At 34.9% G+C, this 19346-nt stretch overlaps 1 protein-coding gene across 1 annotated transcript in view; it reads left to right on the forward strand.

Annotated features, from left to right (window-relative positions):
- Nucleotides 1-19076, forward strand: part of CAPN13 (calpain 13) — a 51279-nt gene extending 32203 nt beyond the window's left edge. Inside the window, exons 4-8 of the mRNA XM_015818538.1 lie at nucleotides 1058-1176; nucleotides 5318-5451; nucleotides 10183-10357; nucleotides 14118-14192; nucleotides 18802-19076. Of these exons, the coding sequence (XP_015674024.1) occupies nucleotides 1058-1176; nucleotides 5318-5451; nucleotides 10183-10357; nucleotides 14118-14192; nucleotides 18802-18909 (611 nt within the window). The 3' untranslated portion in view covers nucleotides 18910-19076. The remainder of the gene's footprint in view (nucleotides 1-1057; nucleotides 1177-5317; nucleotides 5452-10182; nucleotides 10358-14117; nucleotides 14193-18801) is intronic.
- Nucleotides 19077-19346: the final 270 nt, after the last annotated feature.

Raw genomic sequence — 19346 nt, forward strand, 5'->3', positions numbered from 1 at the left:
CCCTGTTGCTAGTTAGCCAACCAGCAACGGGCATGAAACTGTATGCAGATGGAGAAGGGCAATCACCCTTAATGGGTGATCAATGGTGAAGGGCAATCACCCTTAATGGGCGATCAATGGTGAAGGGCAATCACCCTTAATGGGTGATCAGGATATGCATAGGGGATTAAGGGGGGGGGGAATACAAAGAACACAACAGAAATGATACCAGAAAACTTTTTTTCTTTGTTTTTTAAAAAATGCCAATATCACTAGAATCTAAATCTTTAAGCATAAGTCAGGAATAACAGAGGTGGTTTCATTCATTTTCGGAATTATTTTCAAAAGTGGAACGATATATTTGTGTAAACTCCAATTTGTAACCTTGAAAATTATATTTTCCCTGTCCCCCTAACATACATATCTGGGAAAAAATACATGAAACACAACTGGGTCATGTGATAAAATATTTGTAAAAAATAATTGGGAAGAAGATTGACTCAGATATGACATTCATCAGACAAGACACTACATTTACACTAAATGGTAACCAGTGAAATATCCTACAACAATTTATAGTTGTTCAATCAAGAATAAAGGGATAACAATAAAAAATGTAACATGCATCCATTTACAAAATAATTGCAGAGTAACTGAGAACTGTTTCACTAAGGGTAAAATGAATTATTTCAAGAAATATTTATTCAAGGACCTCCATAACAGCTGGGGTTGGGGTCATGGTTTCACCATACCAATACTTTAGACTCCAAGCCAGAGGTTAACCTTTTGGGAAAATCCCATTCAGTAAATAATACCTAATTTTTAGAATTGGGCAAATATCATGTAATTCTTTATGAGCTATAAAAAAGAACCTTACCATACTGGAGAGCACATGCCAGGAGACAATGAATGAATCTTATGCTGATTTCCAAGCATGTTCAGACATATTGGAAAAATCAATGGCCAGGGCCCATCAGTTGGGTTAATAGCCAGGCTCTTGTGAATTCTAGATATGAAGTTATGTGAACTTTTCTAATTTGTCATTCTAATTTTTCTAATTTGTCATTTTTTTTAAAAGGTGACTGTTGGGTTTTAGCAGCTCTGGGTGCTTTGATCCAACAACAGCGGTTCCTGAAAAATGTGATTCCTATAGACCAAGAATTTAATCACACTTATGCAGGAATCTTTCATTTTCAGGTATGTGATGCAAAATGTTGCAGTGTCTTTTTCAACTATTTTAAAACCTAGAGCTTGGATGACAATAGGTATTTCTTGTTAGCATTATTAAAGTTCAAAAGATCTTTAAATGCAAACATAATAACAAAATAAGCACAATTATAAGTATATTTATTAACGTATGTAAAAAGAGGCATACAGAGGTACCTCTGAGATAAATGTAAGTTGCATACTTATATCAAATGAAGGTTTTTTTTCCAGAATAGCTAAAGCATTCACTACTACCATTTGTAGCCCCTGTAGTGTACAAATAAATTCAGTGAACAACAGAATAAGTCATGTCAGATTCTCCACGATAATCAATTCCACGTATTATATTTAGTTCTGAATAGTATATATGGCTTGCTTTTTAATGCTGATTCCAATATAGATATAAAATTCTCTGCTGGGAATTGCTTCATGACTGGCACTTCTTTGGAAGCAACCTATCATTAAGAAGCAGAATCTATAAATGCTATCTGAAACCATTTTTCACTGCCCCCTTATCAGCAGCTCAATACACCTGGATCTATAGTTCTTCCTGCAAGATCAAACTGAAGCAAAGAAAAGCAACCCCCAATCTTGTTTCTCTAAATTAAAAGGTCTGGTCTGTAATAGTTTTATATTATCTCTTCAAAGTTGCTAACACAACCTAACTTGCTAATTAGTTTCTGTCCAACTTTGTGAAGAATGTTCTTTTTTAAAAATAAAATAAAATAAAATAAAGAGATCTACTTACCTATCTACCTTTGTTACCTGCATACCCATGACACTGTTTTCTTTCAGGATAAGTAATGTTCTGCTGAGTGCACAGACGATATAAGAAACACTAAAACAAAGGAATTAAAAAGCACGAGATAAGATAAAAGAAGGAAAATTCAGCAGCTAAAACTGCTTTGTGCCAGCCCTGTTTATTATACCCTTGATATTTTTTATCCTTTTCAACTATCTTTGCTTCCACTGTCTCCATACATTATTTATATTTTGCTTTTTATTTCCTAAGCTTCTCACAATTCTCTTTTTCAGGATCTCATCAGTTCCTTCCAGCCCATAACATTCTAGGTTTTTGTCTTCTCCCAACTCATTCACTCTTCAAATATTTGTTTTACAATTCACTCCTCATTCATTCTCTCTGTGAGCCTCTCCAAGGCATCTTAACACATTTCTTACATAGTGATAATTCACTTGCATATAGTGTCCACATTCATTCAGCATACATCCACTCTTGAGCTTTTCTCTTTTTATCACACACACACTTCTTAACTACTCCATTCCCACTGCATTCAACTTCATAATTCAAAACAAATTATGTTTTTTCCCTTGCACTCTCATAAAACAAATTGGGCAGAAGTGCACCACTATGCACAATTGTTTTCTCTTCTTTCAATAGCAACAACAAAAAGTGTTCCTTGCTATCTCAGCACATAACTATACTACTTTTCTACCAGCATTTGTATTCTTAAAAAAACATTGTATTAAGGTATATAAAATCTACTTTTGCTAGTCTTTACCATTTATGTATAACTTGCAGCAGTTTGCTCCATTTCCCCTATGAAAGGCAACTACTTTGTTTTTCGATTAACTATTTTTCAGACTATTTTACAAGCTAAAGTTTGTAACAAATAATTTGTATTCTCAATCAACAACACAGCATCATCTGCACACAAAAGTACACATGCAGTCACACCCCCAACTTAAACTCCTCTAGTATCATCACAAGCCTTCTCCATAACATTGATTCATAAATACATCCCACTTCCTTGACTTAAACCTTATTCAGTGTTGAACCATGCACTAAACATTGTTTGCTTTCATGCCTAGTGCTTTTAATTCTACATTCACATAAAACTTTCAGGCCTATTTTTACTTGATTATTACTTATTAAATGACAGTATGGCAAAGTCATCCCCTTCATGTTTCTTTGTGACCTTCCAAAGATTTGACCTTTCAAGAGCTTCATTCTGTTTTTCCTGAATCTTTCAAAGTCCCCCATCTAAGCAACCATTCAATGCTAAAATTGATCCCTGATACTTCAGTTTATGCCTTTGTTTTACAGCTATGGAGATTTGTCTCATAGAGCTAGCAAAGTCATGACACACTCCATTAGCCTGCTAATGATGGCAGAAATGGATTCTTTGGTTTGTCCATAGTAAAATCTTTTTTTACTCCTTTCTTGAAACAATTGATATGTACTTCATAGATGAACACCTGTACTCTCCAGCTGCTTAAGTGGCCAGTAGAATCCTTTTCTTTCATACTGTAGGTAAAATAATAACTTTTAACTATTGTATTTCATTGTAGACACAGTCCATTGTATGATTTGGCAAAACGAACCAAGCATCTCATGCTTAATCAATAGTTATTGAAAATATAATGCTTGAGGAGAATGAAGGGTTGTTTTTTTTTTTAAAGCAATTAATTTCACATACTATCTTTGTCAGCTAGGCTGTTTGAAAAGCAGTTTATCTGTTAGACTGTTTTAATCAATGAATCGCACAATAATTCTACAATAAATACACATATGCATCATTCTACCAAGCAATATCCTTCAATTTTTTATATTTAAATAAGTGATTTACTGCTTTCTGAAAGGAAGTTGTTTGAGAAGGAGTGTATGCCCTTCTGACAGGACTATCCTTAGATGCAGGAGTTTTAGATAACTATCCTCCAATATTCAATCTTCCCTATTTTGTATTATAATGCCTACTTTATGAGATTATGGTATAATCTTATATAATTATGGTATAATTTTTCAATATGGTTATTTAAAAATTATACAGATGGAGCAGAAAAATACAAAATTTTATTCTCTGTGCAAAGAAGAAAAAGTTATTTTGTTGTTGTTAACGATGATTTAGAGAAAAGACAAAGTAACTACAAAGTTGGAATTTTTTCCCCTTTTTCTTTGTTGTGAAGAAAAGAAGGGGAAGACCCTACTTTGCCTGTTCTCTGGTTCTAAAGTCTGGATCATCCAGTAAAACCAATTCTATTTGATTCAGGATAGATTGAAACACCCCAGTTCATTAATTACCTTATATAATTGACCTTCATAAATGTAGAGTTAAGTTTACAAACTTTAAAATAGCATTAGACAGATTTAGTTGTGATTGTGATTATAGATTCAGATGCAATATATGTTTAAATATTTCCTGCTGGAACATGTAAAAACAGAGTCAACATAGAAGGATTTCATGTTGTCATTTTAGTGCCCTTAAAACATCTGGATGTTTGTTGTTAAAATCAGGATACTAATTTGTAGCCTAAGACTGCAAGGCTCTTATTATAATACCTTGTTAATCTATGAATTTGACCAAGGCCACCTGCCTGTGCGAAATTGCTCTAGACATTCACTAAAGCAAGACTACTGGTTAAGATGTAAGATTGGGGAAATCCAAATTAAAGCCTTGATTAACTGAAAACATTAATTTTGTTTTGTAAAAATCATTGGTTGTAGATGATCATTATTATTTTCCAGTAATTTGGAAATTAACAGGAAGACAATTGCAATGCATACAGTGTTCTTGTACAGTATCATAACACTGATACTGTTTGAATGGTAATTATTTAAATGGTAATTATTCTCAAAAAGCTATGTAATGGTCTGAAGAATTTAATTCCCTATGTTCCAGCAATTTTTTTCCAAATCTATTTTACCAAGTAGAAATTAAGAAAAGTATATATGTAGTTTATACATTTAATTCCCCATTTGTTTCTAAATTAGACAGACTTAAATATTATTAATTCAATTGTATAACTAGATATGGATATAGATGTAAAATTAACTTTGTTTTGTTAAGAGACATGTATAAATTTGGAGAAGGGTACTTCTTTTTCTCTCTGTCTTTTTATGGTCTTTCTTTCTTTCTTCTTAAAAAAAGAAAGAAAGAAATAGCCTCCACTCAATTATGAAACCTCCTGTTAATTTCAAAACATGCATTTTCTTTCAATCAGGTCTAATTCAAAAGGTTCTTGTGAATTTATAATGAAAGGACATTTCCATGAGCACCTCCTTGATTTCCAAAGGATAGGAAAGAATTCTAGTAATAATTATTTAAAAAATTCATTTCATGATGTGCTATAATGAAAAACTATTAAAATGATCCTTCTTTTTCTTGTTCTGTAGTTCTGGTATTTTGGAAGCTGGGTTGATGTGGTGATAGATGACCGTCTGCCTTTCGTGGATGGAAATTACTTATCAGTTCATCCCAGGAGCACAAATGAATTCTGGCCACCTCTGCTTGAGAAAGCTTATGCCAAGTAAATATTTCCAAAACCTGTTTCTATTTCAAGTTTTGCTTATATGTCTCACCACCATATGTATGTGTGTGTGTGTGTGTGTGTGTCTTTGTTTATAGTCATTTACTAGTCCAATCACTAGTTTCAATGTATAGATATCTTTAACAGATTCTCCATGAAAAAAATCATAAGGCCATCAACGGAGAAAAAAAGCTACTTTCCTGCTTCATTTAAAACTCATATGATTACAGGTAGTCCTCGACTTATGACACAATCGAGCCCAAAATTTATGCTGCTAAGTGAAACAGTTGTTAAGTGAATTTTGCTCCATTATGCAACTCTCATAAATATGACTCAGTTGCTAAATGTCTGAATTTTGATTATGTGACCATGGAAATGCTGCCATGGTTGTGTGAAAAACAGTCGTAAGTCACTTTTTTCAGTGCAATTGTAACTTTGAACGGTCACTAAATGAACTGTTGTAAGTCGAGGACTACCCTACTAGTCCTTGAAGAAGCAATAGTACAATATTAATAACTCTTTTAAGATTAAGGTCTCACTTACAACCATGATTGAGCCCTTAGCTCTGTTGCTAAGAGATATAGTTAAGTGAGTTTTGCCCCATTTTATGACCTTTTTTAATAACAGTTGTTATTAAGTGAATCACTGTAGTTGTTAAGTTAGTAACACAGTTGTTAAATGAATTTGGCTCCCTCGTTGACTTTGATTGTCAGAAGGTTGCAGAATTCATCCCACCAAATCTAGCAGAGATGGCATGCTTTGAATCCTTTCTATCAAATAGTGTTATTGGTTGGTTCCTGGAGCCATGCCTTTTTGGTGGCAGTGCCTGCCCTGTGGAGCAGCATCCCCCTGGAAATGGCCACAGCCCTGTTAGTCTCCCATAAGGTTAGTGAGTTCTGCTATTGTTGATGCGATTGACCAATCTTTAAGACCAATCCAAAGTCAGGTCACATAGCTGTAAAGGTAGGAGCCCAATCAATCCCTGCCCAGTTGCCTCTGAAGATGCCAGCCGTTAGTTGCCATTGAAATGTCAGGAAATCTGTTGTATAAACAATGGTTAATAAGCCCTGAAGCTGAACAAAGCCCAAAGATGTCAGAATTGGAAATACTTACACAGAATTAAGATCATGTTAGGACATATTTAAAACTGTTATTCAAAATATGGCACAGAGATAGAACAAAATAAAAAATGTCTAATCAAATGAATGCAAAACTTTTAAAGAAGTAATAACAGTGGAACCATAGGAAAAATTATGGGGGGAAAAATCATGGAATTTACTCCAAGCTACAGTTTGAAGGCAAATTGGAACAAAATCTTATACAGATGGTATATAACTGAATGATTACCAAGGTAGAAAAACGATTTAACAATAAATATTGTAAATGCACAATAAGAAAGGAATAATTTATCACATGTGATGGTTATGCAAAAAGTCTTGAAATTACTGGAAAGAAATACACCAAATTTTCAAAAAACTCTGAAAATAAAATTAGAATTTAGACCACGGATATTTTTATAAGGTATGTTTCCAAAAAACATAAATAGAAACTATCACAATTTATTAAGATATTGTACATACTAACAACAGCAAGAAGCAATCTGGCACAACACTGAAAAAAAGAAACCTTACCAAGAAACCTTGTAGCATTTGTTCTAATTTTTGTATGCCATCCAGAGACATTTTTGTGAGATGGGCAGCCCCCCATCTAAATAGCTATTTAAGGTTAGGGTTAGACAAAGCAATGGGGATAGACCTCTCTTATTGTTTCTTTTCATGCATTTTTAATTCCAGAGGCTGGGAAGCAATTTTGCTTAAGTGGACTTTAAACATTTAAACATTGCATAGTGCAGCACTGTGTAGATTTATATAGAGTACAGTGCAAATCAGTCACAAAGTAAATAGAAGTTGGTGGGGTCATTGTTGGGATCAATACCAAAGATATGTCTTTCATGGTGTGATAGTATTGAGCCAGTGCTAAGCAGGGTTGGACTTTTTTAGTAAATGAATGGAAATTGTCAAGATTTAGAACAGGCCATGGTGGGAAAAGAACAATCTGGAGGAAGGCAAGAAATGACATGGATATATATCTGCATGATCATCAGAAGTCAAAGTCCAATTACTAAACTTCTATTATCTTCTCTCTGGAAATGTATACATATTTTTTGACTCCATATGACACTTTTTCTAACCACACTTTTCTATAAATCAGTATTAGTGTGTATTTTCTGTTGCTAACAATTGTGCAGTTTCAACTAGAATCAGTTCAGATCATTTTTAGCGAACCCAGCCTTCATCAAATGTGAGTCGAGTTGTCAGTCCCCAAAGGACAATGTCAGAAAAACAAGACAGGAAAAGCAATAAAAAACAACTTTAGTTACTTTAAAAAGTCACTCCAAATGTGTTATCTGCATACACACACACACGCACACAGACATAGACATAGAGACACACACAGACACACACACACACAGAGAGACAATCTAAATTAATTGATTATGTGGTAGTGTCAACTTTTAGTGACACTTAATTTTTTCTCTAGAGTACAAAGGCTGGTCCTTCAGATCTAATGGTGCACCTATTTGTCCATCTGGGTCCATTTGTCTTGTTCCTAGTCAACCTCTGCTCTTTCCCTCGAACTATCCCAGCATTAGAGACTTCTCCAGAGAACTACATCTTTGCATAATATGCCCAGAATTTGATAATTTGAGCCTGGTCATTTCTGCTTTGAGTGAGACCTCCAGATTGATCTGTTTTATGATCCATTTGATGGCTATTCATGGTATTTTTAAGAGTCTTCTACAGAGTTCAGATATGTTAATCCTACTTCTTCAAAGTCTAAAATATTATAAATGAATTTTTTAATTTTTTTATTTCTCAAATTTAAAAATGGAATCATACATTTTCCAGTTGTTTACATTTATTTTTGTCTAATTGCTAGTTTCTAATATTTTAATATTACACTTTAATATGTTATATTTTTACTCTATTTTTATGTTCAATATTATGTATATATTTAAAATATATAATTTTTATTAAAGCTTTTTTAAAAAAGATAAAACTAATATAAACTAATACAAAGTAAAGAAGAAAAGATATGGAAAGAAAACAAAGGGAAAGCAAAAAGTACAAGAAAAGAAAAAAGTTAAAGAAGAAATAGAAAGGAAAATGCTAGGTTGGAAACATTAGCTTTAAATAAAATAAACCATGAATTTCTATTTTTTTTTATTCAGGATGAAGCTCAGATTGTGTTGTTACTTTTATTAAATGACACATGCTACTAGTGTAGTGAATTCTGATTCTCTTTTTTTCTTTTGTATTAATAATTATAAGCGCAAAATAAAATAAAAAAGACTTGAAACATGCTTTTTAGTCTTTAGTGTGGCACTATCTGATGAACATTCAATGATGTGAACTAAATAAAAATGGAACAAATAATAAACACCTAGGCTGTGTTTAATTTTATTCTTACTTTCTTGTTTAATTATTTGTGACAGATCTCCTTCCAACAGAGAAAATGTTTTTAACTTTGGGTTGTAACCAAGGGTGTTGTTTTATCTTTCAGGATATGATGCATGATATAATTTTTGCATGCAGCATTAAACAATGTATAAAAGCTTATTTGGGGACAAAGATTTATCAGAAAAGAAAACTGCAGGGATGTTTTTAGAAGTATTTTCAGTTATTTTAAGAGTCTGACAAATACAGAACTTTCTACAACGTTTTCTTGTAGAAGACTTTTTCTGAAGCTCTTGTTTATGTAACATCTCAACCCAGCTTCACTTCTGCGTTTGCCCTTCTTCCTGGAAGAGTGGAAACATTTCCAGCCTATTGGAGCCCAGTATCTTCTGGGCTAGAGGGATGATTAAATAAGACTCTTTGTACTTAAGCCATTCAAAAAATGGAACCATAATATTCTTGGATTATACTGTCTGAAACTTTGAGGTCACCTTTCATTCAGATTAATAGAAAGTGGGAGGCAACACCTGCTACCTTAGAGAGTTTGTCGTATTGTGCTCTTCAATGGCTCTAGAAAGTAAATCCAACACAAGATGGACTTGAACTGTCCTTTTTCTCTGGGTTACTATATTGTATGATGACCACAAACATTCTTCAGTTCTCTTAATTGCATATGAGATATTAAACCTATTCCAGGACATGCATGGGGCTAGATGGATGGATGTGTATATTTATTTATTTATGTGAAAAAAGAAAGAAAGAAAGAAAAAGAAAGAAAAGAAAAAGGAAAGAAAAAAGTAAAAAGAAAGAAAGAAAGAAAGAAAGAAAGAAAGAAAGAAAGAAAGAAAGAAAGAAAGAAGATAAAAGAAAAAGAAAGGGGATGAATTAGAACCAAGAAAAGACTTACTGTTTGTATTGAATTAAGAAATGAAATAAATCTAAAACAACGAACTATTAACAAATATATAGTATAATCCATTTACTGACTTTAATTGACAAAGTAAGAAAAAAAAATATCTAGCCTATTAGGTAAATCAAAAATGGCAATATAATAGAAATATATATTTAATTTAAAGCCATGTTTCTATTTCTAGTCTTACTTAACAGAACACACTAGTGGTGCTAGAAAGAAAATTTACCATTAACCTACCTGAACTTCTCTAACCATCAATTTTCTTTTATATTTTTATACATATAAACATTCTGTTTATATGTATAATATAAACAGGCATCCTTTTGCTGCCTACCCTGAATGTCTTCCTTTTTCTTCTAGATTGCGTGGTTCTTATGAGAAGTTGCACTACGGCCTTATCTCAGAAGCTTTCGTAGATCTCACAGGTGGGGTCCAGTTTGAATTCAATCTTGGAAATCTTACTGATCATTTGTTTGAAATAATGAAAACTGCTGCTTTGTCAGGCTGTCTAATGGCATGCACCACTCCTCAAAGGGTAAGTTTACAAAGACTGGGATCCTGTTGTTCAGAAGAGATTCTCAGAATAGTTTCTCTAAAGTTACTAGAAAAAATCCTTTAGATATCAAAACAACAATAACCGTGACAATGTACAGTTGGAAGATTCTTGGAAAATTAAAAGATCTTTACTTGTGATGAAATGATGCATTTAGGACACAAACGATCCTTTCATGGTGCAGAACAGTTCATAGTTTGGATAGTGCTAAGAAGAATGCCAGAAAGCAAGAAAATAAACTAGTACCTCTGTTGACCCACCAAACATATATGATCATAAGATAATACTAGAAAGTTGGGAGACCCAAGCCATAGAAAATTCTGAATTTGACCCAAGGAACCAAGTGGAGTTAGGACTTCAGAGTCAACAACTATCGGTGGAAAATCAAACTTGTTTGGCACTGCTCCTTGTTACATCTGCAGATCATATTAATTCTGAGATGTGCCTTTTACTGGGTTCTGTTGACCTTCTGACAAAAACAGAACATGTCAGTTACTTATGTCTTAATAAATTCCAGATTAAACTATGGCAAAACTCTTTCTTGGGCAAACTGACTGATGTAAGATGTGGAAAGAGCTAGGAATGTCTCTTCTCCCTGTTTGCTTCCAGTTGGTTTCTGGAGCAGCTTCTTCCATATATTCTTGCTTCACGCTTGCCATTTGACACTATTTTAGACCTCTTGATCAGTTAAGATAGCTATAAGTTCTAGAACTATTTCTGTGGTTCCATCCAATTATAAAATTTTCAGCCAACAGAAAGTATTCAGGAGCTATGGACAATCAATCAGTGGAACAGCTTACCCCAGAAATCGTGGGCACCCCATCACTGGAGATCTTTAAGAAGAGACTAGACAATCACTTGTCTGAGATGGTGTAGGTTCTCCTGCTTAAGCGGGGGGCTGGACTAGAAGACCTCCAAGATACCTTCCAGCTCTATTCTATAACTATTTAGTTAAAAATGTTAATATCTCTTGGATTAGTTGCTCTTCTTACAATTTTTCATCCCTGATTTAGTCATTTGGGCTTTTAAGACTTTTACATAGGCCCTTGTTTTAAATATTGCTCATTTCTTAATTTTTGCCAGTTTACTTTTTTCCTCTGGAAAAAAATAGAACATAATCTTTGAACTACGTGACATTATAACACCTTTTCATTATTACCCATTCCTGTCCCAAATATTCTTTAGGATGTAGCAAAAAAAAAATTAAAGTTCCCCCCACCCTGAATAAATCCAGCGATCTGCTGCTTATGGAAGTTGTCACATTTTGACTATTTTCCCACTAGCATCTCAACTGGCATTCTCCCTTCCATACTGAAATCCTAAAGAGTTGGTCAGAATGCTATTTTTTCTTGTTTTCTTGTTTCAATACTTCCAGTGGGCTTGTAAGTTGGATGTAGTAATACAGATGGGCAGATACAAGCAGAGTAGCTTGGAAAAGAACATTCAAACATGTTTTGCCTTTAGGACTCAATTTGATCTCAGTAATATCCTTGCAGCCAGATCCTTTACATACCTACTTGCTTATTTACTTACTCCCCTATATTTGATTATGTCTTCAATTAACTATTGTTTCCCAAAGCAGCTCATTTCAATTTAAAAAGAAGAATAAACTCTAAAGCCAGTTCACAACCACCAGTAAAAAGACATAAAAGGATGAGGAATAGAGGGAAAAGGAATTAGAGGAAATTCAATTATTTAAGTTGACATTTATAAGATGGCATTTATTAGCAAGTTTGGGATGGATGATTTTCCTTTGCTGGTATTTTTCTTAAATAGGAATTGGTGGAATTGGATTCCCTATCCACAACTGAATCCAGAATATTCTCTTTTTTTTTTTTTTTTTTGCATTTTCTAAACATAGATTAACCACCTATAATAAAGATATAAATTAAGTTAACCCCAAATTTCATAGGAAAGGGTTTGGAATGTTTCAACAGAATCTATTATGGAATTGGCAATAGTGAGAGCCAGTTAGTCTAATATGGTTAAGGGACCAGGCTAGAAATTGGGAGAATCTGATACCTTAACCATGAAAGCCATCTGGCTGACTTTGGGCCAGTCATTCTTTCTTAGTCCAACCCATCTCACAGGATTGCTGTTGTGGGGAAAATAGGAGGAGGAGGAGGAGGAGAAAGTATTGTGGATGTTTACCACCTTGAGTTATTTGTAAAAATAATAAAGACAGGAAACAAACAAACAAGCACAGCCTAGCTAGCATTTATCATTCCACTCCCCCCAAAAGTGGAATAAACCCTGATGCATAAGGTTGTTAAGGAATGTTTTTCTGGCTTTCTTTCAAACTTCAAAAAAGATTGGCAAACAGTCACAGCATGCTTTCTGCAGAAAGATTTCTACATCTTATCCTCTATTTCCTGGTCATGGAGCACCAGAGAAAATCCAATGCCTATGTATACAGAGCCCAGTGCTGCTATAAACTCACCACACTTATTAAAGGTTAAACAAAGCTGGAGGGTCTTTGAGCAGCTTATATATTTTTTAAAAATACAATTCCCATCTGCCCCTGCTAACTCTCAGTAATAGCGTACTATTTGGGCTTAAGCAGACTTTCTCAGGAAAAGAAAACGAGAGCCAGAAATTTATTCTGCTAAGGGGGAAGCAGATCATCCCTTCTCAAAAGCAGAAGAGGCAAATTAAAATGCATATGCCTTGTAGTGCTCTTAAGTAACCCCCTGCTTTTGACTGCTTGTGTTGCTTTAAAAATAGGGAGCTTATCAAACACAGCAGGTGGCAAGTCAAAGCTATTCAGCTGATTTAGCTCAATTATGCTTATGCCATAAGTAGTACATGTCCTAAGGGTAAGCACCCATAATTTTAGTGGGGGCTGTGCCTCTCCCATGAAAAAAGATCCAGATTTTTATTCCCATCAAACTAAAAAAAAAAAGGTAAGAGAATCCTTGTCTGTGGAGGTTCTCAGTCATCCTGGTCATGGTTGTCCCAAAGGTGCTTTTTTCCACAAGGCAACTGGACTTTCTTGTTTTTTCTTTGAAGATGTTTCACTTCTCATCCAAGAAGCTTCTTCAGCTCTGACTGGATGGTGGGGAATGACAGGATTTATACTCCTTGCAGACAGCTGGTCATTTGCATTCTTTTAGCGAGTCGTTGAAGCCCCTGGAGGCTTATCTGTGTCATCAGATACAGGTGACCCTGACAAACAGATAAACCTCCAGGTGGCCTCAATGACGTTAAAAGAATGCAAATGACCAGTTCTCTGCAAAGAGTATAAATCCTGGCATTCTCCCACCATCCAATCAGAGCTGAAGAAACTTCATGAATGAAAACTGAAACATCTTCAAAGAAAAAAACAAGAAAATCCAGTTGCCTCGTGAAAAAAGCACCTTTGGGATAAAGGAATCCTTGCAGATTTTATTCCATTAGTCATTGCTACTTTAGAGGCCAGTGCTCATCTCCATTTCAAGGAGATTGAGCCAGTGTTGTCCTTAGACAGTGTTGTCTGAAGACATTTCTGTGATCATGTGGCTGTTACTCTCCCACTGAAGTGGGACCTATTTATCTACTTGCATTTGCTTGAAGCTGGGGTGAGGATAGAAACCCATCCCGTTGCATGGCACCAGGGCTTGAACCTGGGCTGCCTGCTTTCCAGATGACAAGCCCAGTGTCTTAACTGCTGAGCCACTGTGACATCAAAATAAAGCTACCCAGTTATTTGTTGGACCAAACGTAAATGTTTTAGAGAGAGTAAAACTGTTTTGTACCCTTTCAGAAAAAGCCGGATAACGAAGTATTGGAAAATGGAATTGTGCAGCAACATGTCTATGCTGTTATAGATGCCACAGAGGTAAAATAAATAAATCTCTCCTTTCACTATAGTCTTCTCTTCTAATTGGCAACTGTTCTACTGGTTTTTCTCCTTTATTTTTGTTGATACATTGCTTTATGAACCAGAAGGCAATATTGTGTGATTCCTTTCCTCACGGTGATTTCACCATTTCACTCTTGCTTTCCAAAAATACTCCAAACAACTTTTTGTTAGAGTAAAAAAATAAATGATTAATTTAGTCAAGTCCATAGTCAGCCAATTCACTATTTTCAAGTAAAGGATTAAGAGCTCTAAGCCGGTAGTTAATATTTATTGGCTAAGTCAATGGTACTAAAAGATAGCTTGCTACTGAAAAAGAAAGCCCAGCAAATTTTAAGAGGCTATCAGAATGTAAATGAATGAAGACATAAGTAGGCTCATTCCAGATAATTTAATTTGAGACTATCATAAGCAAATTGATTGTGTTCAATGCAGTGAGAACTAGTAAGCTGCTTAGGGTTCATTCTTAATGTCAGAACATTTCAAGGGTTGGAAACCACATAGTAGAAATGGCATCCTCTAACCTAAGTAGATATTTTAAGGATGCTAGTGTGACCTCACAGGACTGGTGATTGATCTGATACAAGGCAGAATCACCTTGCTCAAGGACAAGCTGCCAAAAGAATGGAGTTGCCACAGCAACACTCAAATCTATAGCTGCAGGTGATTTTGATGAGGACTCACAAGATTTCCTGAAAAGAGCATGACAGATGCTCCTTTAAGGTATTAATTTAATGAGTCATTGGCCAACTGCCAGCTTCTGCACTTTCATTTAAATACCTGCATAGAAGCCCAAGAAAGATTCTTAATTCTGTTTGTTGAGAAGGCATCAATATTCATGTAATTCAGCTGCCAGGAATTGAGCAGTTGCATCAGACAATAATCAAAACTCTCCCACCATATCCTTTTTTTCTATGTGAAGAAGTGGTGGGATGCATTCTTATTACAATTATCATCATTGTCATCACCATCATCATCATCTAACCCTGTGGTATAAGTCAGAGCAATTTCTGTTGGCTTTCTGGGTACCAAGAAAAACAATTCTACAGTTGATGTAAAATGAATCAATGTAAAATGAATCCTGCAATTCAACTGCTCTGAAGTTTATTTCAATTACAACACAAAGGTGGGGGAGTCAAGTTGTAAAATGCAGAGATACTTAGGAGGGTCAGAAAATGGGGTTCTTCATTATTTTCTGCAGGAAGTATAGTAGAGTAGCACCACTGCACCATTTCTGAAATCTTCCCTGTTAAACATGCTCGTAATGTCCATATGGGTAGTGTGCACGTTTGTTGAGATGCAGCAAAAGACAAAAAAAAAAAACTGTTTGCTTTGAGCCTTGGAATGACATTATTCCTACAAAATCTCTGAATAACAGGCTGTTTCTTGTGTTAAATGAAACAATTGCCCTATATAGATAAGAACATTGAGTATTTCTGTGAACTGATTTTCAGCTATTGTCTGATAGCTCATGGTACAGTAGTTCATGCATGATGCTGAAGTTAAGCATGGATAAATCTAGTTAATGCCTATGCAAGAAATCACTTGAATATTCCATGGCCTTGATTTCCATTCCATTCCAGAATAAAAAAAATGAGATCTAATGTAATAAGTAAATCTGTGAATTCAGTGTTAAAAATCAGCAAGGCTGCTGCTCTGAATGGCATGCTATTTTCACACTTTCAGCTTTCATGCAAACTGCCTATGCTTGGTTCTATAGATCTGTAATCTCACAGTAAACACACACACACACACATGTGCACGCCCACACACACACACAGTCAATAAAAAAATTCATCTGCATTGAAAATCTATCTCTTTCATTTTCTGGGAACAAGGACCATCTTTTTTGTAATAAAAGACAGAGAGACAGCAAGAAGGATGGAATGTAATTTAAATTTTCCAGAAAGTCTACTGCTGAAGCCTTGAAGGTTCTTTTCTATTTGATAGAAAACATAATAGAATTATACATCCCTTAAAGGATAATAAAACCACATCTAGTGACAACCACCCAAAAATGTGGATTATGCTACATAGCTCAAGCTCAAGAACAGCTTTGCAATTTGCATTGAAATGGAGGGTCAGAAATTTGGAATAGGATGAAGAAGTCATTTACTCAGGCTTATTCTTCCAAAGCACAAGCCTTTGCCTTCCCCAAATATGATATTAAATTGATCTACTCCAGAGTAGATCAATTTAGCCAGAAGAAATAATCCAACAATTGTGAAAGAAAGCAAAGGAGTTATTGCACTTAAGAGGATCAGGATGAGGTTAGTGCTCATCCCACCAGAGACATAATTTCTAATGCTAATATCCACAATGACAAGAGAAGAGGTCTTGAAAGACAGCAAATTTATCTAATCCTCTGGTTTTCCTTTCATCAGTAGCAGCAAACCTACCCATTAATATGAGATACAGAATTGATCTGGCTTTCTGCAAAGGGAGAGAAGCACTCAGTGGTGACAATAGCTCTTGACATTTATTGTCTTGCAAACATCTTGATCTAGAGTTAAGGAGCCAAATACATTATGAAGACATTTCTCTTTGAAGACCAGCTCCAATTCTGAAGGAGCCTTTCACAAAGAAACTTCTAGTGGGTCTCCTCCTAGACCCGTGGCTAATGGGTCATGGAAAAAAGAGTACTACACTAGATGACTGGGTCTGTGAGATGTATTTTGTGAGTCTTATGGAAAATTGAAATAGCAGATCCATTTGTCTAGCTTAATTATCAGTGTTCAGAAGTTGCTACAACATGGACATCTCTTTCAGATACCCTTCCCACCCACACTGCATACCATCACATACATATATGAAATGTAGAGACAATCCAATCCCCTATGAGAAAAAAAAATAGTAATCATGCATTTTAAAGTTCCTTTGTATTTGGATACAGCACTTTGGAAGCCAAGAATGATACCATTGTTGTACAGAATATGTGATTAAAGAGATAATGATATTCATACAGTATTATGATTTAATATATTCTCTTTAAGCATAAAGACTTTAATTATTATAATGACTTTGCTTAAGCCATAAACTTTTATGATTAAGGTGATGCATTAACCACTGGCTCCATACCAGGAACTACACTAGATAATACTTATCAACCAATGATTTCTCTATAGAAAGGTGAAATTCTCATGATATTCTCAGGTTATTCTAATCAGCCCCTAAACAAAAAGACTTGAAGGATTTGGTTTATATGCAGAAGTTCATCCCCCCCCCACTGTATGGTAAGGATTATACTGAGGAAACTAACGTGAACTAGCCTGTGCATGGATATGACTTGTAGCAATTTCTGAGTTATAAAATGGTGGCATCGCAGTTATATAAGTTGCTGGTTCATGCTCCATGCAGTGTCATCATGGTTAGGAGTGGAGGGCAAAGCAGCTGGGTCACATGGCTTAATTAGTCGTAAGAACAAGGGGAACATGTTGGTTATTTCTGAGGGAATGAATTGCCTGAAATCTGAGCTTGCTCTCCCACCAACTCCAAAATTTATTACTAGATTCTATCATATATTTCTTATGCAAAACATTTCAGAGACTTATATGAAAAGAGATCCTAGAATGACCTTGAAGGAGACCTTTTTGGCAATCAGTATAGAATTAGGGAAAAAAATACATTCCAACTGTGAACAGATAGCATTTAGATACTGATTCAGAGAGGTTTATATCCAAATGAGAGTCAAATTCAGAATTCAGTGAATATATTCCAAGATGACAGACTTTTTAGATGCATTATGCATCTCCGTGGAAGCTTTTTATGTTTCTTATTTATGTAAGTGGAAGTGCATAAAGCAATGCCTCCTAAAAGAAACTTTTTTTCCCTAGAGATCTGCATATCACCAAAAGCCCAAATGAAATTTTCATAAATCTACAGGTTACTTTTATTTTTGTAATAAATGTTGATTGATTGATTATGTGCCACCAAGTCACTGTTGACTCCTAGAGGCCATAGAGATAGATTTTCTCCAGGATAATCTGTTCTTAACCTGGTCCTTCAAGTCTTCCAANAAACTTTTTTTCCCTAGAGATCTGCATATCACCAAAAGCCCAAATGAAATTTTCATAAATCTACAGGTTACTTTTATTTTTGTAATAAATGTTGATTGATTGATTATGTGCCACCAAGTCACTGTTGACTCCTAGAGGCCATAGAGATAGATTTTCTCCAGGATAATCTGTTCTTAACCTGGTCCTTCAAGTCTTCCAATATTGCACCCATTATCACTGTAACTGAGCCCATCTTCTTTACTGCTGGTCATCTTCACTTTCTTTTCAATAATAAATGTTAATATGAAGAAAAAGGACTCATATCTATAAATTTGGTCTAGCAGTATCCCTGGGATCAGGATTAGGATGTGAGGAATATAAGGATTTTATATTCTGAATAAGGCAATGTGATGGTCTGACCTCTAAACTATTTCTATTCAGAAAAGGATTTCTCTAACAGGATCACATCTGTCTTTATCTAAATATACTTCAAGAGATAGCCACCAAAATATAAAAGAATGTATCTGTGTGCCTCTTTCCTCATGCCAAATATATAAAGTTAGGATGTTTTCTCTTCCTTCCTTTTTTAACAGGTTCCTTACATGTACAGGAAAGAATGTCTAATCAAACTCTGGAATCCGTGGGGCACTGTGGAATGGAATGGAGCTTGGAGTGATCAGTATGATGTTGCAATCTTTTAATTTCTTAAGAAGGATGACTCCCTTGAGGTCTTGGAATGAGAACACTCTTTAAGAGTTAGCATGTAGGGACTTGGCATAATAATACTGCTGCAAGAACTAATATTGCAACCCAAGGGTCGGCATTTCATGCTCTATATTAAAATTCAAGGCATCCCTAGGCATTTCCATTCCATTTATCTTCAATTCAGATAATGCCAGATCTTACCATTTTTGATTAATTGTCTCCTCCCACACCCCAAATTGAATTGTTACTCCAATTTGCACTTAACAGGCAAATTTAAATTGGATAAATGATAACTTTTATTTAATATATGTATACAAAACGTCAGCCAATATTGTCTGTGGGTATGTATATAGAAATCATGAAGCCAAATAAGCCAGAAAGGGATGTTCAACCTTGATAATGTCAACACCTGTGGATTTTAGCTCCCCAAATT

The sequence above is a fragment of the Protobothrops mucrosquamatus genome, unplaced genomic scaffold (assembly GCF_001527695.2).
Source record: "Protobothrops mucrosquamatus isolate PMUCROS unplaced genomic scaffold, P.Mucros_1.0 scaffold_138, whole genome shotgun sequence".
In the NCBI taxonomy this organism is placed as follows: Eukaryota; Metazoa; Chordata; class Lepidosauria; order Squamata; family Viperidae; genus Protobothrops; species Protobothrops mucrosquamatus.